Source organism: Stenella coeruleoalba, assembly GCF_951394435.1.
Source record: "Stenella coeruleoalba genome assembly, chromosome: 2".
Classification (NCBI taxonomy): domain Eukaryota; kingdom Metazoa; phylum Chordata; class Mammalia; order Artiodactyla; family Delphinidae; genus Stenella; species Stenella coeruleoalba.
The window spans coordinates 49,351,968-49,376,093 of NC_137147.1; the positions used below are offsets into that span (position 1 = coordinate 49,351,968).

The window sequence follows — 24,126 nt, forward strand, 5'->3', positions numbered from 1 at the left end:
CCATCCCTGGTCGGGGAACTAAGATCCCACATGCTGCAAGGCAACTAAGCCCGCATGCCACAACTGCTGAACCTGTGCACTTTAGAGTCCGTGTGCCACAATTAGAGAACCTATGTGCTCTAGAGCCTGGGCGCCACAACTAGGTAGAAGCCTGAGTGCTGCAACGAAAGAATGCATGTGCTGCAATGAAGATCCGGCATGCCGCAGCTAAGACCCAATGCAGTCAAATAAATAATTATTTTTAGAAAAGGATAATATAAAAATACTAGAGGTAAAGCTAGGCTGGAGTGGTTTGAAAAATAAATTTATTTATGAAATTCAGTTGTGAAAGAGGGGGATAAGATAGAGCAGTAGTTGGAGGAAAATGAGTTGACAGTGGATTTGTCTGTCTTCTGTCTCTCTATTTTTTGGCTATTGATTGATTTTCTTTTTTTATATGGGGCAAAAAAGTTTAAACAGGATGCTTATGAAAAGGATCCAATAGTTAGAGATAGAAGAGTCAAGAAGCAAGGTGAATAGGCAAAGTCCTTGAAAAGAAAGGAGAAGGTGAGATCTAGATTATAATGAGGGATTTGATCTTAAAGAAACACTTCTTGAAAGGCTTTCTTGGGAAATGTGGCATAGATGGTGCCTTGAAGACCTTGAGCTCACCTCCTCCAGTGGCCACACCAAATTTCAACTATCTATGAGAATGACCTGAAGACTAGCATAAAAGACTTTCCACAACTGAAGACATAAATAAGGAACCACAATGAGATGGGTAGGAGAGGTGGAGACATGGTATAGTCAAGACCCACCTCCCTGGGTAGGTGACCCACAAACAGGAGGATAATTACAATTGCAGATGTTCTGCCCAAGGAGCGAAGCATCTGAGCCCTGTGTTGGGCTCCCCAGCTGAAGGGTCCTGCACTGGGAAGATGGGGCCCCAAAACATCTGTCTTTGAAGGCCATCCTGGGCTTGCATACAAGAGAGCCAGAGGGCTGTAGGAAACAGAGGCTCTGCTCTTATGAGGCGTGTGCAAAATCTCACATAGTCCAAATCCTAGCACAGAGCCAGTAATTTGAAAGGAACCCACCTGCTGATCTTGCAGAACCTCTTGGAGTGGCAGGAGACAACTGGTAGTCCCCCTAAAGATATAGATGGCGACAGCTGTATTTGAGAGTTTCTTCTACCACTAGGACATCAATGCTGACAACCACCATTTTGGAGTCCTCCCACTACCCTATTAGTGCTGGGGGCTTATCTGCCCACCAGTGTGCTGGCACCAACCCTGAGCTTCCCTGATCCCCATAGCTAGCTGCCTTTGAACCTGGCCCTGCCCACCAGGAGACCAGCACCAGCCCTGGGACCCTGCACCAGTAAGGTCCTAGCAACCAACTGGGCCAGAGGCCATGCCTACCCACCAGCACACCCACAGTGGTCAGCCTTGCCACAACAGAAGGACCCACACAGCCCACATAGGGGGCATCCCTAGAGCATATAGCTCTGCTGCCCAGAGGGGTGTGCTGTTGTATCCCATAGGATGTCTCTTACATAAGGCCGCTCCTCCCAAATTCAGGAAACATAGCTGATCTACCTAATACTTACAAATAAACACAGAGAACTAGGCAAACAGAGGCAGAGGACTATGTTACACAGTCTACTGATAAAGAGTTTAAGGTAATAATCGTAAAGATTCTCAATGAATGCAGGAGAGGGATGGAAGAACACAGTAAGAATTTTAATAAAGAGTTAGAAAATATAAAGGAGAACCAAACAGAGCTGAAGAATACAATAACTGAAATTAAAAACACACTAGAAAGAAATAATAATAGATTTGGTTATATAGAGGAACAGATCAGTGAACTGGAAGACGGAGTAGTGGAAATCACCTAAGCTGAAGAGGAAAAAGAGAAAAGAATTTTTTAAAAGGGTGGTTTAAGAGACCCCTGAGACAATATGGAGTGTACTAACATTCACATTCTAGGGATCCCGGAAGAAGAAAAGACGGAAAGGAGCAGAGAACTTATTTGAAGAAATAATAGCTGAAAACTTTCCTAACCTGGAAAAAGAAAGAGAAACCAAGGTTCATACCAAGACCTATTATAATAAAAATGTCAAAAATTGAAGATAGAGGGCTTCCCTTGTGGCGCAGTGGTTGAGAGTCTGCCTGCCGATGAAGGGGACACGGGTTCGTGCCCCGGTCTGGGAAGATCCCACATGCCGCGGAGTGGCTAGGCCCGTGAGCCATGGCCGCTGAGCCTGTGCGTCCGTAACCTGTGCTCCGCAACGAGAGAGGCCACAACAGTGAGAGGCCCACGTACCGCAAAAAAAAAAAAAAAAAAAAAAATTGAAGATAGAGAATCTTAAAAACAGCAAGAGAAAAGCAACTAGATATGTACAAGGGAACTTCCATAAGATTCTCAGCTGACTTTTCAGCAGAAACTCTGCAGGTCAGAAGGGAGTGACACATTAAATCCAAAGTGATAAAGGAAGAAACCTACAACAAAGAACACTCTGCTTGGCAAGGCTATCATTCAGTTTTGAAGGAGAGATAAAGAGTTTTACAGACAAGCAAAAACTAAGAGAGTTCAACACCACTAAACCAGCTTTCAAAAAATGTTAAAGGGACTTCTCTAAGTGAAAAAGAAAAGACTACTATTAGAAATACCAAAATTACAAATGGAAGAATCTCACTGGCAAAGGCAAACATATAGTAAAGGTAGTAGACCAGTCATTCATAAAGCTAGTATGAAAGTTAAAAAATAAAAGTAGTAAAATCATCTATATCCACAGTAAATAGTTAAGGTATTCACAAAACAAAAAAGATGTAAAACGTGATGTCAATAAAGCATTAAACATGAGGCAGAGGTAGGGGGTAAAAATTCAGGGTTGTTAGAATGTGTTTGAACTTGAGAGATCATCAGGTTAAAATAATTTTGTGTGTGTGTGTGTTGTTGTTGTTGTTGTTGTTGTTATTATCTGTGAACCTCATGGTAACCCCAAACCAAAAACCTATAATAAATACACCCTAAAGAAAGAGAAAGGAATCCAAACATAACACTAGTAATTAAATCACAAGGTAAGAGAGCAAAAGAAGAAAGGAACAAAAAAGAACTACAAAAACAACCAGAAAACAGTTAACAAGATGGCAACACATACATACCTATCAATAATTACTTTAAGTGTAAATGGACTAAATGCTCCATTCAAAAGACATTGAGGGCTTCCCTGGTGCTGCAGTGGTTAAGAATCCGCCTGCCAATGCAGGGGACATGGGTTCAAGCCCTGGTTAAGGAAGATCCCACATGCCATGGAGCAACTAAGCCTGTGCACCACAGCTACTGAGCCTGTGCTCTAGAGCCTGCAAGCCACAACTACTGAGCACACGTGCCACAACTACTCAAGCCCACACACCTAGAGCCCGTGCTGTGCAACAAGAGAAGCCACTACAATGAGAAGCCTGCGCACTGCAACAAAGAGTAGCCCCCACTCGCCGCAACTAGAGAAAGCCCGCGTGCAGCCAAAAATAAAAAAAAATAAAAGTTTTTTAAAGAAATTTTTAAAAAAAAGACAGGTTGGATGAATGGACCCAAAAATGAGACCCCTATATATACTGCCTACAAGAGACTCACTTCAGATCTAAAGACACACACAGACTGAGTAACGGGATGGGAAAAGGTATTCCATACAAATGGAAATCTGTAAAAAGCTGTAGCAATGCTTATATTAGACAAAATAAACTTTAAAACAAAGACTGTAGCAAGAGCCAAAGAAGGACATTACACAGTGATCAAGAGATCAGTCCAAGAAGATGCAACAATTGTAAATATATATGCACCCAATAGGAACACCTCAATATATAAAGCAAATGTTAATAAATATAAAGGGAGAAATTGACAGTAACACAATAATAGTAGGGGAATTTAATAACACCACTTACATCAATGGACAGAAGAGCCAGAAAGAAGGAAACACTGGCTTTAAATGACACATTAGATCAGATGAACTTAATAGATAAAATAGAACATTCTATCCAAAAGCAGCAAAGTATATAGGCTTTCAACTGCTACCTTCTCCAGGATAGATCACATGGTAAGCTACAAAACAAGGCTCAATAAATTTAAGATTGAAATCATACCAAGCATATTTTCTCACCACAATAGTATGAAACCAGAAATCAACTACAAGAAACAAACTACAAAAAACACAAACATGTGGAGGCTAAATAATATGCTCTTAACTAACCAATGGGTCACTGAAGAAACCAAAGAGGAAATCAAAAAATAACTGGAGACAAATGAAAATAGAAACACAACCATCCATCCAAAATCTATGGCATTCAGCAAAAGCAGTCTAAAGGGGAAGTTTTTAGAGATAGATGTCTACCTCAGGAAACAAGAAAAATCTCAAACATCTGACCATACACCTAAAGGAACTAGAAAAAGAAGAACAAACAAAACCAAAAGTTAGTAGAGGGAAAGAAATAATAAAGATCAGAGCAGATATAACTGAAATAGAAACTTAAAAAAAATGGGAAAGAACAATGAAACTAAGAGTTGGTTCTTTGAAAAGATAAATTGATAAACCTTTAGCCAGACTCATCAAGAAGAAAAGAGAGAGGATCCAAATAAAATCATAAATGAAAAGAAGTTACTACTGACACAACAGATAATCTAGGGAATCATAAGAAAATAATACAAACAATTATACACCAATAAAATGGACAACTTAGAAGAAATGGATAAATTTCTAGAGACGTACAAACTCCCAAGACTGAATCAGGAAGAAATAGAAAATAAGAAGAGATGGATTACCATTAAGGAAATAGGATCAGTAATACAATAAACTTCCAAAAGTCCAGTACCAGTTTCACAGGTGAATTCTACCCAACTTTTAGAGAAGAGTTAATAGCTATCCTTCTCAAACTATTCCAAAAAATTGCAGAGGAAGGAATGCTTGTGAATTATTTCTACAAGGTCAGCATTACCCTGATACTAGAATCAGACAAGAACACCACAAAAAAAAAAGAAGAAGAGAAAGTTACAGGCCAATATCACTGATGAACATAGATGTAAAAATCCTCAACAAAATATGAGCAAATCGAATTCAACAATACGTTAAAAGAATGATACAATACAATGTACAATAATACAGTACAATACTATGATCAAGTGGGATTTATCCCAGAGATACAAGAATGGTTCAGTATCCACAAGTAAATCCATGTGAGACACCACATTAACAAATTGAAGAACAAAAATCATGATCATCTCAGTAGATGGCAGAAAAAAGTTTTGACAAAGTTCAACATCCATTTATGTTAAAAACTCTCATCAAAGTGTGTATAAAGGGAGCATACCCAACATAATAAAGGTGCTATATGACAAAACTACAGCCAACATCATGCTCAACAGTGGAAAGCTAAAAGTATCTCCTCTAAGATCAAAAACAAGGCAAGGTTGCTCACTCTTGCCACTTTTATTCAGTATAGTATTGGAAGTCCTAGCCATAGCAGTTAGACAAGAAACATAAGTAAAAGGAGTCCAAATTGGAAAAGAAGAAGTAAAACTGTCACTGTTTGCATATAACGTGATAGTACATATAGAAAATCCTAAAGATGCAGTAAAAAAGAAAAACAACAACTGTTAGAACTAATAAATGAATTCAGTAAAGTTGCAGGATACAAAATTAATATACAGAAATCTGTTGCATTTCTATACACTAAAAATGAGCTATCAGGGAAATTAAGAAAACAGTCCCATTTACAATTGCATCAGAAAGAATAGGGACTTACCTGGCAGTCCAGTGGTTAAGGCTCTGTGCTCCCAATGGAGGGGGCATGGGTTTGACCCCTGGTCGGGGAACTGAGATCCCACATGCCACATGGCACAGCCAAAAAAAAAAAAAAAAGGAAAAATATACTGTGCTCATGGATTGGAAGAATTAATATTGTTAAAATGACCATATTGCCCAAGGCAGTCTGCAGATTCAGTGCAATCCCTATCAGAATACCAATGGCATTCTTCACAGAACTGGAACAAACAATTCTACAATTTGTATGGAAACACAAAAGACCCCAAATAGCCAAAGCAACTTGAAGAAGAAAAATGGAGCTGGAGGAAGCAGACTCCCTGATTTCAAACTGTACCACAAAGCTACAGTAATCAAAATAGTGTGGTACTGGCACTACCACAGACACATAGATCAATGAAACAAAATAGAGAGCCCAGAAATAAACCCACATTTATATGGGCAATTAATCTATGACAAAGGAGGCAAGAATATACAGTGGTATACTCCCAATAAATAGTATTGGGAAAACTGGACAGCTACATGCAAAAGTATCAAGCCGGACTACTTTTTCATATCATATACAAAAAATAACTCAAAATGGATTAAACACTTAAACGTAAGACCTGAAACCATAAAACTCCTAGAAAAAGAACATATGTACTATGGCCTTTGACATCAGTCTTAGCAATATTTTTTTGTATATGTCTCCTCAGGCAAGGGAAACAAAAGCAAAAATAAACAAATGGGATACATCAAACTAAAAAGTTTTTTGCACAGCAAAGAAAACTCAACAAAATGAAAATGTCACCTACTGAATGGGAGAAGATATTTGCAAATGATATATCCTGATAAGGGGTTAATATCCAAAATATACCAAGAACTCATACAACTGAATATCAAAGGAAAAACAACCTAAATAAAAAATGGGCAGAGGACATGAATAGACATTTTTTCCAAAGAAGACACACAGATGGCCAGTAGACACATGAAAAATGCTCAACATCACTAATCATAAGGGAAATGCAAATCAAAACCGCAGTGAGCTATCACCTCACACTTGTCAGAATGGCTAGCATTAAGAAGACTGCAAATAACAAGTGTTGACACTGGTGTGGAAAAAAAGGGAATTCTTGTGTTATTGCTGGTGGGATTGTAAATTGGTGCACCCACTATGGAAAACAGTATGGAGGTTCCTCAAAAAATTAAAAACAGAACTGCCATATTATCTAGCAATTTCATTTCTAGGTATTTACCTGGAGAAAACAAAAACACTAATTTGAAAAGATACATGTACCAACATTACTCACAGTAGCCAACATATGGAAGCAACTTAATGGATAAAGAGGATATGGTGTATATATATACAGTGGAATATCACTTAGCCATTAAAAATGAAATCTCATTTTTGACAACAGGGATGGATCTAGAAGCTATTATGCTAATTAAATAAGTCAGACAAAGACAGATACCACATGATCTCATTTATATGTGGAATCTAAAGAATCTAAAAAGCAAAACAAAATAAAATGAAAATAGACTCAGATACAGAGAAGAAACAGGTGTTTGCCAGAAGGGAGGCTTGTGGGTGTGGGCAAAATAGGTGAAGGGTATTAAGAGGTACAGACCTCCAGTAATATAATAATTAAGTCACAGGGTTATTATACACAGCATAAGGAATATGGTCAGTAATATTAATTTTGTATGGGGACAGATGGTTACTACACTTATAGTGGTGATCACCTCTTAAGGTATACAAACGTCAAATAATTCTGTAGTACATCAGAAGCTAAAATAATATTGTGCGTTAAATATTTTTCAGAGTAACAATAAAAGAAAAATACTTCTTTCTTTGCATTAAAGAGGAAGATAGTTTGAGAGTATAGCTAGAAGTTATCTTCTATTTGATTTCTGTTTTCTTTGTGAGCTAGGTGGCAATGTCATCTCCTGAAAGTGTGGAGGAGGTGGGTTTGAAAAGTGTGGTGAAGCTATGAAATAGTAATTGAGGAGAATGGATGGGTTAAATGACTAGAGAAGTGTTTGTGGGCAAACTTGAAGGCTCAGATGAGATTAATTTTCAATGTGTAATTTTCCTCCAGCAGTGATTGGTACTTCAGATATTAACCAAAGGTAGTTAGTTTAAGTCTTCCAGGGTTGTCATTTTGGTATACCATTGTACAGAAGGATGGCAGGGGTTGGGGAGGGGAGGCAAATCAAATTTAGGATATATGCAAGGGATTGCTTGAAATTATGGGCCACCAACTCTAAACTGGATAGGAAAAAAAGTGAAGATCAGAGAAATGCATGTGGAGAGTGAGAAAGTAATTGATGGATGGACTTGAGATTTCAGTGTGAGCATTTAAAACTTATTGGAGTAAATGAGAGAGTAAGTTCAAAGGATGAGAAGTTTGGAGTATTATGTGAATTCATATATCAGAGCGGATGACAGAGTCCAGGATATGATTTTAGTAGTGTAGAGTGCATTGAAGTATGGTAGAAGGTCTTCAGAGATAAGGTCAGAAAACTTAAATCCAGAGCAATGGTCTTTTGAAGTCCTTTGGTATGATGGTGGGTCTTAAAGTAGAGAAAAAGACATCTGAGCCCCTGTCCGAGTCATCAGTGAATGAGAATGAGTCATCAGAAATTTGGTAGATAGGGGTTGAGCTGAAGGCATTGTTTCAAAAGATCAGGAGCTTATACAAAAGGGTGGAAGTGGTAAGCTTTCTCCCTTAGTTTACTACAATACTCTTACTCAGTCTCCCTCCATATAGTATTTCTTCTCTCCATACCCTCTTACATACTTAATCAGGTTACTCTTAAAGCTGACTCTTGTGACGGCACTCCCTTTCTGTAGAATCTCCAATAAATTCTTTTGCCAAGACATTCAGAGCCTTTCATGATGTGGCTCATCCTCAAGTCTGTCTTTCCAGCTTTGTCATCTCTTCACTTAATGTTCACTGTAGTCAAATAATAACCAACTCCAATTCCCCTAAACACTCCACAATTTCCTTTTTTTCTTGTATCACTTTGTTCATATTCTTTGTGCTGTCTGAAATGCTTTTCCCACCTTGCTGCACATTCAATGCCTACTTGTCCTTCTAGGCCTCACATAAGATTACAGCTTTGTCATGAAGAATTTCTTTACCCTTTCAGGTGAAAGTCATTTCTTCTTCCCCTGGGCATTAATAGTAATCTTAATGAATGCCACTTATCATTTTCTAATCTTATAAGTGTTTGTGTGTCTTACCTTCTTAGAGTATAAGCTCTTTTGAAGGTAACATTTCCATCTGATTTGCTTTGCATCTCTTCAGTATTTTATACAGTATAAACATGGACTAAATGAATACACTTTTAAAGTATCTTAGTGTTCATTTTTAAAAATATTTATCCTACAATTTATTAGTAAGTAGTCATGCTTGTCAATAAATAATAATTTAATTAAAAAGAGAAAGTTTGACCTTCTAACTTTGTCACTGAATTTTTTTAAAGTATATGTATTATGTTTATATTCACAGCCCCATGCAATCATTCGTCATACCATTAGATCTACGAACAGGAATGCCAGAGCTGAACGGACAGCTTCAGAAATAAATTGTATGTGTTTGGTATACATTTTCAATTGGTGGTTTTGGAGGGTTGAGCTGGGTGTTCTTATGGAATTTTTTGGAATAATAAAGTCTCACTAACTGTGGCTACATACTTTAACATAACAGGATACCTCTAAAATAAAGGCTGCTTTTCTGGCTTGTAATGGAATTCTCTTGGTTTTATAATTAAATAGTTTTGATTTTCTAATTATAAAGTCAATATATGTCTATTGCAGAAAATTTGCAAGAGGAAAAAAGTAGAAAATTAACATTGCCCATAATCATATCACCCAACACCAGCCCACAGATAATATTTTGCTGAATTTCCTTCATGTTTTTTCACGTATAGTTTTACATGACTGAATTTATACTATACATAAAATTTTGCTTAACATAGTCAAAAGTATTTTCTATGTATTCGCCTAGGCTTTGTAACCATTATGTTTAATGGTTTTATCCTCTTTTATTGAGTTGATGTATTGTAGCTCCTATTGTTGGACCTTTGGGTTGGTTTCAGTTTTTTAAGTCAAGTTAACAATAAGGTGAATATTTTCTAAAGTGCATATTTAAAGGGGGAAATTGATTTTTATTCGATAAATCATTGACAAAAATTTTATATTAACAATATTTGTCATTTTAGCCACATTAATTTGGAAGAACAGATTTGCAAAGAATTTTTAGGTATAAGTATATTGACTTAAATGCATAATTGTTTCAAAAGAGATTTAAAGTAGTTTACATTAAAATAAGCCATAAATAAAAATTATAAACCACAATGGAGGAAGATAATTTATTATATATTTAGGCTAATTAGAATTATTGCAGATGAGCATTTTGTTTTTTTGAAACCAGACATTTCTAGCTTTCTGGATACAGCTTTGGAAATCTAGGTCATTGGAGAGTTAGAATGTCCTTCCCATATCAGTTGTTTTAGTCAGATCTTTTCAAAGTTACACCAATAATTCGAGATTTTCTGTGTTTGTTAGTCCCAGATTGCTGATATGTTCTTATGCTATCTTCTTATATAATCCCCAGTGAACTCTCTGGGCTTCCAATACCAGACAGAAAAGTAGCAAAGTTATATTCCATTAAAAGCTATTGTGTTTATTTTATGCAGCTGTATAGTATTCAATTAATGTAGTCTAAGTGTATCTTTTCTTGTATAGCTTTTGTCTTCTGTGTCATATTTAGTAAGGTCTTCCTGATTTTAAGGTTATAAAAGGATTTTCCTATTGTTTCTTCTTGTATTTTTACAGTCTCATGTTTTTAATATTTAAATGTTTGATATAAGATATTAACTTATTTGGTAGAAGGTATGAAATATGAATTCAACTTCAGTTTCATTCTAAATATCTACCCATTTGCCTCAATGCTATTTATTAAAAACTTGATATTTTTGCTAATAGATTTGATATGCCATCTTTATTATGTACTAAATTGCCACATATATTTTAGGGCTTTTTCTGGAAATTCTATTCTGTTACATTAATATACCTAGTCCTGTGCTGGTCTCATACTTCTGATTATTATCTTTATAATACCTGTTAAAGTGTGATAGAAATAATCCTCCTCCTACTGTCCCTCACCCTCTCCACACAAACACACACACAAACACCATGTTGCTGTCTTTTTCTGTTATGATATTTGGCTATTATATTTTCGCTACATAAATGTAAGAATCAGCATACCAAGTTAAAAAAAAATCAGTGTTTTTACTGAGATCTCATAAATTTGTACACTAACTTATAAGTGTCTGGAGTACTGATACCTTAATGGAGTGAATCCTATGTGCTTCATGTACCAGACAGAAGACAGTAGAATTGAAGTTCATTTTATTGGTCGATTTATCTTTAAATTCTCCCAAGTCGTCTTTTGTGTCCATCAGGATTGTTTTATAGTTTTGTTTTTGTTTGTTTGATAGATTTCATGCATACCTAGTTAGTTCTATTCTTAGTTTTTTGTTTCAGTTTTTTACATTGATCTGATAACTTACATATAGTAAAATGCTTAAGTGTACTGCACAATGAATTTTTAAATTTGTATACACTCATGAAACTACCACCCAGATCAAGATATAAAACATTATCAGAATCTTTGAAGGCTTCCTCATGCTCCTTCACAATCAATACCCTTCCATCTTCCTGTATCCCCCTGCCCTCCCACTGCCCAGGCTAATCACTATTCTGATCTCTGTCACTGTAGATTGGTTTTTACCTGATTTTGATCTTAAGATAAATAGGATAAACCAATATGCACCTTTTTTGCCTGATTTCTTTTGCTCAACATTATGTCTGTAAGAGTCATTCGTGTTGTGTGTAGCAATAATAGTTTATTGTTTTCATTGTAATGTAGTATTTCATTGTATGATTATACCACAATTTATCCATTCTTTACTTGACAGGCATTTGATTTGTTTCCAGTTTGGGGCTATTAGGATTATTATAATCATCCTTACTATGTGTTTTTAGTTGATATAACTAATTATGATGATCCTGGCCTGATCTAAGACCACCAGGGACAAATGTATAGTGCAACAAAGTCAGGTTTATTGACTCCTTGCAATGAGGGAGAACACATACCAGAGGAACCATGGAACATCTCATTAAACAGGAAAAGAAGAGTTAGAGCGTTTTTGGAAAAAGTGGAGTTCAAGTGAAATTTAGGTGAAAACTTAAAGCAAAGTAGGGATGTGTATGAAAGAGTCTATACTGTAAAAATAGACTCAGAAGCCTGTTTCCTTGGAAACTTGGAATGTTGTATTCAGTAACCCCTTTATTTGAAGCTCTGTATGTATGTTGGAAACTGAGGCTGCTTCTCTCTCACTGACTTAAGTCTTCCAAGCAAGAATGGAATGGTTCATTTTAATGAATATGATTTCATACAGCAAAGTTTCTGACAGTCTGTGATTTTAGAGAATGATGTTTCTCAGTAAGGTAGCATTGGCAATTCAGAGGGGGGGTCATCATGTGATACTTTACATATGCAGCATAACCTTGGGAGAAACATTGTTTCTTCTTGACTTTGCATTTGGATTTGTGTCTGTCCTCCCAGTCTGATGAATAGCAAGGCAGATTACTTTCTTATTCTGATCCAGATATGGGTGTGTTACCTAAATTCCCTATTTTTTTTTAAAAAAAGTTTTCATCTGAAAAGTCACCTTTTGGTTGAGTCCAGTTGATGCCGAAAGCTCGGCCTCTGTGCACTGGTGCCAAATCGAATCTCGGAGACAGAGTTTGGGGTAAAGTAGAGAAGAATAGCTTTATTGCTTTGCCAGGCAAAGGGCGACAGAGAGGGCTCCTGCCCCTAAAAAGTATGTGTTCCAACCTGGGAGGATTTGATGAGGAATTTTATAACAACCGTTCAAGGGTGGCGTTGCTGATAAAATTAGAGTATGTGAAGGGCCTCCACTCTTCTAATCTGGCCTCAGGTAATCTTGATGAGCTTCTCTGGTTCTTTAATGTAGCCTCAGGTGGTCTTTCTCTGGTATGAAGAATGCTGACCTCTTAAAAGAGCTTAAAGGCATTGTTATGTGTATCCCTTGAGGTGGAACCAGGACCCTGCCCCAAGGCTGCACTATTGTCCCCTGGCTGCGCCTCCCTTGTCTTTGCAACCCTTCCGGGATTAGCAACAGTTCGATTCTACCCTTTGGAATTCAAGGAAGGTCATGGAGGCTGGAGTCAAGAGAAGGGACAGAAAGGGTCCATGCCCAGGAGCCCCATAGGGTCCTGTTCGGTTTCACAGTTACCTAGGAAGCCAACTAATTACAAAGAATTGGCACCAAAGGGATATGAGAGGTATCAACAAAGAAAATGACTACCCAACTGTCAGTTTAAGTGTGTGATTTTAGCTGACTCACAAGTAAATTTTAGCCAGGTATTTGGACTCATACCAAGGACTCACTAAGGTTACACAGAGCAGTATTAAGAATAAAGACTCTACAGGTATCATGATTAGGAGGTAACAAGTCTGTCAACAATCCAAAAGTTTCAACTGGCAAAGGAAGAAAAAATGTAGCTCAAGAGCTATAGTATGCACATTAAAGTATGATAATCAGTGTCTTCGGTCATCTTTTTCCATGGGTCTTGGGCAAATGATTCATTTCATGTCGTCATCAGCTAGATTCAGTAGACTGTGTAGAAACTGATTTTTGCAGTCATCTATTTCTGAAGATTTTTTTTCATCTCCAGTTTGAGATGTCCTACTAAGACAATCTTGCACTGATTTAAATTGGCCCATGTCTCTATAATTAAGAGACAGGAATACAAGGATCATCACCCTGTTTTACTGTCGTGTTAGTTGTTAACAGTACCTGGCAAGATTCTATTTATTGAGGTTAGAGAGAAGTTTTCCAGAAGGCAGTTTCTGAGTTCTAAATGAAAAGTTTATTCAGAGGAAACACTTCTTGGACATGTTTGAGTATAAAACTGTGTGTACTGTACAAGTCTCAGCTGTATTAGTCTGTAATAATGTAGAAACTGGAGTTGGGGGCAGTATTCCCAGATGTATAAGACGCTCAGTTTTGGGTTCATTGGGAGAGAGTTAATGGGCTTCTAGGGAATTGACCTCATTTTCTTTCAAGCCAAACAAATAAAGAAGCAAAACCTACTTTAGGCTAAGGAGATCTAAGAATTTCTGAAAGTTTACCCAACTTAAGTTTGAAAATTCCATTTGTCCCTTTTTATTTCATGTGAAGACGGCAATGATAAAGGTGATAGAGATTTTGAGATGTATTGTCTCACAAATCTCCTTACTAACAGTTCTAGAGAAGTGAGTGTTTACTAGGTAAGTAATTAGAGCTCTCCCAGGTAGGAAACACAAACTCAAGCAGCATTTTTTGGCCATTGTTAAAGTTGAGCCTTTTTAAACAACCTTTGATCCATCCTAGAAATAGATATACAATAACCAAAAGTATTTGTTGTCAGGAAAACTATTTATGAAAAATTATCTGAAGTATAGCATACCCATATGTTCTTCTACATTGGTATTTTTTAAGCTGCAGGTTGCAACACAAACCATGACATCAATTCAGATTCTTTTTTAAAGGCACAAAATAGCAAGTATTTAAGTGCACCAGTTGGATTCTTAATAGGTACTATACCTTGAAACTTTTGTGGATTTTTTTTGTTTGTTGCTTTGTTAGTAATTTGACTGTGATGTGCCTAGGTGCATTTTTCTTGTTGTTTGTTCTATTTAGTGTTTATTGAGTTTCTTAGATCAATGAATTGATATTTTTCATCAAATTGGGGACACTGTTTCTTAGTTTTTCTGTCCCAGATTCCCTCTTCTCCTTCTGGGACTCCAGTTACATGTTAGACCACTTGATGTTGTTTCATAGGTCACTGAGGCTCTGTTCTCCCTGACCCCCATAAACACACATAAGATGTTTTTGTTCTCTATACTTAAGTTTAGTTTCTGTTGCCCTAATTTTAAGTTCATTGACCTTATTTTTTGTAGTGTTCAGTCTGCTATTTAAGCCCATCAGTGAATTTTATTTCAGATATTGTATTTTCTGGATCTAGACTTTCATTGAGATAGATAGATAAGATAGATAGGAAGAAAAATGGATCGATGGATGGATGGATGGATGGTTACATACATATATAATATACATACATGTATAGTTTCTATCTCTCTACTGATAATTTCCATCTCTTTACTTATTGTGTCCATCTTTTCTCTTAAATCCTTGAATATATTTATAATAGATGTTTTAAAGTCCTTGTGTGCTAATTTTAACATATGTGTCATCTCTGAGTCTATATCTATTTTTTTAAACTGGTTATGATTTTTATTTTTTTTCTACTTCTTTATTCATTTTTTATTGTATCTTGGATGTTGTGATACAACATTGAGTGTCTGGATTTTGATCTCTTTATTTTAGAGTGGTTAAAGCATAAATTAACTGGTAGGTCATTGCAGTCCTTTCAAGGCCTATGTCAGGTTTTACTACAATATTCAGCTAAGTCTTTCCTCTGGGTGGAAACTCATTTCTTTCCTGGTACTGTGTGATCACTAGAACTTGTATTTAGCTTACAGCACTGTGTTAGCTGTTTTTCTGACATACCTTGCATAGTCTTGCTTCGCTTGTGGGCAATTTAGTATGCAACCAAAGACTTCTCTAAGGAGACATAGTTTTCTCATTTCTGGCCCTCTGCCCTTCAAATTCCCACTGCCTAAGCAGCCCCAAACTATAGTCTTTCTTTCCTGCACCCAGTGAAACTCTCTCTTTGGGTTCTACTTTCTTGGAAAGTACCCCCACGCAGAAATCAGGGGTGAGTGGGGGTCTTAACACCATCTTTCAAGGATTACAACCCTGTGATATCTGTTAACCCATTGCCTCAAAATAATTGCTTCATATAGCTTGTATGCACACATGTATTTGTGTTACATGTTGTAGTTGTTTATAGCAAAAGGGTAAGTCTAATTCCTGTTACTTATTATACCTATAATTATTATGCCTATAATAAGTAACATCTTTTAGAGATAAATGAGGATGTATAATAGAAGACCTCCCCATCTTTGTATTTTTATAAGCCAAAGACACACCCAAAGGTACTGCCAGGATTTTCTTTAAAGCAAAACAAAACAACATGGAGTCCATTCTTGCACACAGAACAATGATACTGGAGACTCTAGCATTCTTTGCCATAAAGCGTGGCTGTAGTAATTTTAGACTTGTCATAAGGAATTTGATTTTTTTTAAGGAATATTTTTCTTACATGTTAAAGTAAAACATCTTAAATGTTTATGCTGATATAAAAGAAATGAAATTGAAATTTTTATTTTCAATCATTGATACTGGTATGGATGGGTGCAGTTGATATTTTACTATATGTTTAATTGAAATTTATGAGCTCATTTTTCTCTGGTAATTTTTTAAGTCTTGAAATTTGCTGATTATGTAATTATTGAAAATATTTTCTTTCTTTCCTTTCCATATTTATGCCTTTTATAATTTACCTTTAGACCTGCTTGCCACTATTTCTAGTTGTGATCAAAAAAAAAAAAAAATCTTTAACTCATCTTTGTCTCAAATGAGTGAAGTGGTTCTTTGTGAATTATAGTAATGGCTCTTGAATTAAGATGTTTTTAAATTATTTTAAGAAGTAAGTCATTAATGAACAACTTCTTTTTATTTTAGATTATTTTTGAAAAGTAGATACTATATTTTATGGAATGTCTTTGAAAATTTTATGCTGCTCGCTTCGGCAGCACACATACTGAAATTGGAACGATACAAAGAAGATAAGCATGGCCCCTGCGCAAGGATGACACGCAAATTCTTGAAGCAGTCCATATTTTTAAAATTTAGTTTGACAATAACAAACACCTAATTAACGTTTCTAAATATAATACCATCCCTCCTGATGCGTTGTGGGTATTGCATACACTAGCAACCATTTTATTAAAACATTAATTGCAGTTGGATTTGTTTTGGGATTCATGCATAATCCATTTAGTACATAGCAGAACTAACTCATTTTGAAGGAATTATAAATGAAATCCTTCATTTATAAGGATTTATAAGGAAATCCTACACAAGTCTATCATTTAATTCACATTGTAGTCAAGCAAGGGGAAAGTTTGCCTTCAGAAAATTCTGTGGCTCTTCTGGGATCTTTGATGTGACCCTCCCTCGCTCTCTCCCTCCCTCCCTCCCTTCCTTCCTTCCTTCCTTCCTTCCTTCCTCCCTCCCTCCCTCCCTCCCTTCCTCCCTTCCTCCCTTCCCTCCTTCCCTCCCTCCCCTTCCTCCCTCTCTCTGGGAAGGTACCCAAAATGTGTTCATGCCGTGTACAGACAAAAACTGCAAAACTCAATCAATCAAACTTACATTCCTGGCTGCATTGGAAATTGGCACCCCTATTTTGGAAAAGTGAAAGCATTTCCTAGAGCTGAATACTTGTCTACCTTAAGATAGCAGTTCTACTGCCAGGTACACACAGAAACATACCCACATGTTCACCCACGAGACACTTATTTGAATGTTGGTTGCTGCACTATTTGTAATAGCCCCAAACTGGAAACTACCTGAATACACACCACCAGTAGAATGGGTAAATAAATTATGGCATATTCCCATAAAGGAAGAGTGTACGGTATAGCAATGAGAAGGAACAATCTACAAAGCTCAGAAACAAGCAGAACTAATGCATGGTGCTAGAAGTCAGGAGAGCAGCTGTCCTTGGAGTGGGGAGTAAATGGGAGCGTTTGGGGTCTGGTAATGTTGTCTCTATCTGGCTTCTGGTTATGTAAGTGCTCAGTTTGTGAAAATTCATTGATTATAACAAATGCACTTTTATGCATGTTATATTTTAATAAAATTTGCGAAACAAACAAAAAAAGAAGGAAAATTTTATGACTTAATGTTTTTATTTAGTATAATAAATTATATAAGTACTCTGTATTGCTTTACAAATCTTGGTTTTAGGAATAAAGACAACTAGATACTTTTTGAAAGTGCTTTTTTTTTAGTGTATTTTGTTTACCAAGATTGTATTTAGGAAACTTGTATCTCTATGATGCAAGTGTATATTTTAATTTTTAGTCACGTTATATCTTAGAATTTTAAAATTCTGTGTACTTTATGAGTAGATAATAAGCCATCCTTTTCTCTGATTTACAGACTATTTCATATAAAAGAAGTTACTCTTTGATTATTAGGAATAATTCTAAAATTGGTCTCATTAGGCCAAATAAAATATACATTTAGGAAAATACAATCTTAGATTCCTGAATGCCATAGTAATATTTAATTTGACAAATATTTGTTCTTTTTAGATAATTATAGGTGATTTGTCAGGGCGGGGTGTTCATCCTACCATAAAGTTGTAGTTTAAATTAGTCTCAAGACAGAGTCTATAGCCTAGATAGAAACATCCTTAAAGTGTTTGTTTAGTCACCTACTTTTAATTAATTTTTAAAAATCTTTTATATACAAAATTGCAGTTTAATTTCCTGATTCCAACCAAGAATTAAATAGAATTGTTAGGAAGATACCAAATTGTTACTTTCTTTTGGCGAACATAAAGGAAGGGGTCCTCTGTAGTAAAAAATTAAGAGTTTTTGTCTTTTCCTCTTCTCTTCTCCTCTCTGCCTTCCCCCCTCCCCAGTACACATGCTTCTCATCATATTTCCAGGATTGATCCTTTAAGATAGAATTTGTGAATATATGTTATATTTTACAGTTGACAAATTACAGTTTGAACCTCCTCTGAGAAAAGAAACAGAAGCACGGGATGAAATGGTAGGAATAATGACTTTTAAAGAATTTTCCATATTAAAATTTGAGAAAAGTTATAGTCAGGTGTACTTTGACTAAAGAACAAAGTAATATACTCTTCAGAGCATTGATTTTTTTTTTTTTTTTTTTTTTGGTGGTATGTGGGCCTCTCACTGCTGTGGCCTCTCCCGTTGCGGAGCACAGGCTCTGGACGCACAGGCTCAGCGGCCATGGCTCACGGGCCCAGCTGCTCCGTGGCATGTGGGATCCTCCCGGACCGGGGCACGAACCGAACCCGTATCCCCTGCATTGGCAGGCAGACTCTCAACCACTGCACCACCAGGGAAGCCCCAGAGCATTGATTTTGATAACGTATTTCACACATTAAAGTTTGAAAAAGCTTCTGGTTAGGTGTATTTTGACTAGGGTACAGTGTATAATATACCATTTTAACCATTCATTTTGACACTTCTGAGTCTTTTGAAGAATTCATATGAATTTATTAAGTATATGGAATTTGATGCTCAGCTTTAAGCTCTCAGGATCTTTTTACTTAATGATTCTGTTAGATTTGTAGTATGATTTTGCATTGCCTTACTGTTTTTAATATTTATTTGTTAATATAGCTTCTTTTTTTTTTTTTTTGAAAATTTTTTTTTTTTTTTTTTTTTTTTTTGCGGTACGCGGGCCTCTCACTGTTGTGGCCTCTCCCGTTGCGGAGCACAGGCTCCGGACGCGCAGACTCAGTGGCCATGGCTCACGGGCCCAGCCGCTCTGCGGCATGTGGGATCTTCCCGGACCGGGGCACGAACCCGCGTCCCCTGCATCGGCAGGCGGACTCTCAACCACGGCGCCACCAGGGAAGCCCGCTTCTTTTTTTTTTTTTTTAACCATTGCTCTTATTTTGAGATTACTATTTGGTTAACCCTTTCCTTAACTAAAAAGAAAGAAACAATAGATTGAGCAAAATATTATTAGAGTCAGCCTAGATGTTATCCTAACATCTACTTTATTTTTAACTGATAGTAAATATAGTTTTTAGAGTAATTGTCTTCTGTTAATGGATCTCTTCATTCTTAACATCTGCAAGTGGTGCTCTTCCTACTGTATGTGTTGCTGGACAATAAATTTTCAATTTCCATGCTAGTCAGAAAAAGTGTGGCACCAGTAAATTAAAGGTGATTGAATAATACAGTGTTTAGTTCTCCATGCTAATGGAGTAGTGATGCACATAATTCAAAGTTAACATTTTTGTTTTGCTTTGGAATATACTTTACCAATATATTGGTAAAGAGGGCTTGTCACATTTTAAGCTGTAAGTATGTTTATAGATTCTGTTAAGTTTAAGTCATCTAATAATGAGTTATTGACGTAAATGTGTCAAATGACAGCAAATGTAGCTAGAGATTAAACTGTTGAAAGCCAAGATGATTAATAATCATGACAATGAGTATGTTCTTGAATCAAATAAAATGAATGATACCTGTTATAAGGTAGCATTTTAAACTCTTTTTTACCTTCACAGGGAGTATCTTCAGACCCAAACTTTCTGTTACGGTGGAATCCTTTTGTTGATGGTGCAAATACTGGCAAGTAAGTTGTTTTTCTAGCTTAACTTTATTTTACTTAATTATATAAGAACAGTATTTGATGGGGAGTGCTTTATTCTAATAAGCTTTAATTTTTTTCTTATAAAAGTTATACTATGCCTTTTGTCAGTGAAAAGCTTCTGACTTCTTTAAATTGCCCAAAGGCATAATGTGTTGATCATTAAGGCTTTGTGGTTTTGTTCTTTAAATCAAAATACAGTATGTGTGGTGTTAATATACTGAAAGATGAGCTACATGATCTCATGGGAAAAAATACGATAGTAGGAATCAGAAAGCCCCAGTTCCGTCTCTGCAATGTGGTTACTTCATATTCTAGACCTGTCTTTCCTCAACGATTAAGTGACAGGGCTGACCTAGATGAGTTGTTCCAAACCTATTAGTCCATTGCAGTGCCTAGAGAGCTCTTTGGAAATACAGATTCCTGAATCCCCACATTAGGCCTATGGATCTGGGGTTAGCAGAGTATGGCCTGTAAGCCTATAAACCAGATCTGGCCCAATGCCTATTTTTGTACATCCTACAAACTAGAATGATATTTACATTTTTTAATGTTTGAAAAAAAATCAAAAGAAGACCACTGTGACCACTATATGATTCATAAAGCCTACAAAGTTTACTGTCTAACCCTTTATAGAAAAAGTTTGCTAACCCCTGCTATAGAATACAGTCTTTGGGAGTGGAATTTAAGAATCCTGAAAGCTTCCCAATTGATTGCAATGACTATGGATAAATGTGTGGAACCAGTGGGCTAGATGAGTGATTCTCAAGTTTTGATGTGCCTGGAGGATCACCTGGAAATCTTGGTAAAATGCAGATTCTGATTAAGTAGGTCTAGAGGGTGCATTTATAAAAGTTTCCATGGGAATTCCCTTGCAGTCCAGGGGTTAAGACTCTGCACTTTCACTGCTGAGGGCCCTGGTTCAATCCCTGGTCGGGAAACTAAGATCCTGCAAGCTGTGTTGTGCAGCCAGAAAAAAAAAAAAAAGTTTCCAGGTGATACCAATGTTGCTCATCTGTGGACCCCACTTGGAGTAACAAAGGGTTTGATGATCAGCCATTTGAATCTATGATTCACTGTGGATTCCACCTCTAAAATTCTGAATCTCTTTTTCACTACTAAGTTTAATTTCATTTTTATTACATATTAAATGTTGCAAAGCATAACGGTAAAGTAAAAAATACTTCATATTCACTTTATAAAAACTCTATTTTATAGTCATACTAATACAGTTTGACAGAATGAGATCTTAGGTCTTCCTGTAGCTTTTAAAAATACTCTGTACCATGATCTAATTGTCTTTTATATCCCCTGAATAGAAGCAGATTTTAATGCAGATGTAATGCTCTTTCTGTGTTTTATGTTATTGTCATTTATCACCATCTAAATTGCATTTTTCTCTTTGTATTAGATCAACCTCAAAACGTGCAATACCACCTCCCCTACCTCCTAAGGTGAGCTACTTAAAGATTTTCAACAATATATCCTTGTTTAAATAATAAAATAAATTTTTAAAATAATTTTATTGAATTTATTCAAAATTCTCTTAAACATATTTTAGGGTATAGTTTTCCTCACGAGCATTATTATGAAGATGTAAAAATATATTAAAGAAGATTTCATGAGAAATATAATATTTTTATAGCTATTAGAAAAAGGCAAAGATAGGTTATTACTCATTTGAAGCAATACTTGACCACATGGAGGGGAGTTTATCATTTGCAGTCCTCATTTATTACTACAGTTGGACAGTGCACTAGAGTCATACTTTATTAAGTCACTTTCCTTGCTTGTTTGTAGTTACTAAATATTTTGTGGATTATGTATGTGATTTAATTGGTTATAAAAACGTTATCAGTTTGGGGTTAGGGCTGCTTAAAAGTCACATGGCAAGTTCATAGTTGTGTTGGGATAGTAACTCAGCTCTTGCTTGCCTTGCTTACTTGGCCCAGTGAATTGAACTATACAGGAGAAAGAAAAAAAGGCATATTCTCCTCCCCCTAAAGTCTTTGATGCATAATAATAACAAAGTGTTAATGTTTTATGTCCAAATTTATTAAAGTACTTCCGTGTCTTACTATCAACTAGCCAAGGATAAGCAGTTACCCTGAAGACAACCTCCAAGATGAAGAAAAATCATCAACTGTAAAACGTTGTCCTGATTCAGAGAACAGAGCTCCCCAAGTTCTCAGAAGACAGAGTAGCCCAAGTTGTGGTCCTGTAGCTGAGACTTCCTCTATTGGTATGGCTAGCAGTATCAGCAGGCCTGGAGTGCATACAGCTAGATACTGTGATCTCGGTAAATAAATCAAAGTGAAGGCTGAAAAGAAAGCCATTTTGTTCATATTTTAAAGAATGTCTTTTTTCTTTAGTCAATCTTATTACTGTTTGAAGCTTTGTGAAGGTTCTTTAAAGTTCCACATGGGTGGACTATAAATAGATTCAATCCAATTCAACCCTAATTTGATCCCTTACTAAATATTATAGGATCTAGAAAGATGAATGGATGACCCTGCCCTCTGGAAGTTCAGGGTCTATAGCAGAAGTTATACCAATGTGCACATAATATCAGACAAGACATTTTGTTTAAGTGTCTCCTACAGTAAGTAACTATACGTAACAATGCAAGAGATCTCTGAGGGAGATAAGGATAGGGAACAGAGGAGGTAGGCCCTTGCAGAGGTTTAAAGGGCTTGGTGAGCCTTTAATAGGTGGAACCAATACTGACAGGCATTCTTAGAGAACAAGAAAGAATGAACAAATGCACTGAAGCAGGAAAATCTAGACTGTATTGGAAGTACAGTCTAGTATGGTCGAAGTGTGAGCTTTTGAAGGGTATATACTGGGAGATAGGACTTAAAAAGGTAGGGTGAAGTTAAATTATGAAAGGCCTTGAATATCAGGATTAGTAGGTCAGATTTCATTTTTCTCACAATATGGAAAGACATTTGTTGTTTTCATGGATTAAGACTACTGCTATAGATGCAGTGCTGCCTCTACATGAGCTAGAGAAAGGCACCAGAGATACTTTAACTCATCTGACAGTAGAGAATATTTCCCTATAAAGGAACACCCAAATGGAAAACAAGTACTGGGGGGGAAGGGGAAATTATTTTTCAAGGAAAGTACTTATTTGTATGGTCATTCAACTTTTAACCATGATTCTCTTTAGGAAATGGTGATGGTATTTCAAAACTCATTAGTGAAAACACAGAAGGATCAGCGCAAGCACCACAGTTACCACGAAAAAAGGACAAGCGAGATTTCCCTGTAGGTATAACAGGTGTTTGGTGATTAGTTGTAAATAATACTGTATTTATCATATAAAGGGCATAGTCTGTTTAATTCAAGAGTTTGAATAACTGGATTTCTAAATGTATAAAGTTTTTCTTAAGGCTTTAAGAGGTCTTACAGTATTAAAAATCACTTTTCCCACAGAAACCAGTAATCAATGGCCTCCCACCCACCCCAAAAGTGCTGGTAAGGAATATTTTTATGTGAACCACTTGCCAATTTTTCTCTCTTTAGAAGCAACAGAATATTGTTTATTTGCTATCAAGTATCTTGAGCCATTGAAAGGAAGGATTCATAAAATACAAAGGCATTAAATGCATTTGGATATACCATGGATCAAATCATGTACCCTAATTTGAGTGAGTTAGTTAGAATTGTGTTAATTTCACTTTTTATAAATACGGACAGTTGGGTTCTCTGATTAGCCTACAGAGGCCAATTTAATTTTAATGTGATGATATTACTAGTACTGTGTCCTCTTCATTATGTTGGTTAAATATCTTTCTACCCCTGAAGCCATTTTTACATTGAACTATACACAGTGAAAAGGAACAGGGAAGCTTCTGTTAATTCTTGTTCTCTGGCCCTTCAGTAGAACCTACCTAAGGTAGTTCAGCCAGTCATATGAATGGGTACCTTATAAA

At 36.3% G+C, this 24,126-nt stretch overlaps 1 protein-coding gene across 1 annotated transcript in view; it reads left to right on the forward strand.

The window, feature by feature from the left end:
* Window positions 1-24,126, forward strand: part of MAP4K5 (mitogen-activated protein kinase kinase kinase kinase 5) — a 139,194-nt gene that overhangs the window by 78,947 nt on the left and 36,121 nt on the right. The window contains exons 14-20 of the mRNA XM_079914284.1: window positions 9,289-9,367; window positions 18,546-18,604; window positions 20,106-20,173; window positions 21,600-21,642; window positions 22,277-22,430; window positions 23,361-23,458; window positions 23,627-23,668. Of these exons, the coding sequence (XP_079770410.1) occupies window positions 9,289-9,367; window positions 18,546-18,604; window positions 20,106-20,173; window positions 21,600-21,642; window positions 22,277-22,430; window positions 23,361-23,458; window positions 23,627-23,668 (543 nt within the window). The remainder of the gene's footprint in view (window positions 1-9,288; window positions 9,368-18,545; window positions 18,605-20,105; window positions 20,174-21,599; window positions 21,643-22,276; window positions 22,431-23,360; window positions 23,459-23,626; window positions 23,669-24,126) is intronic.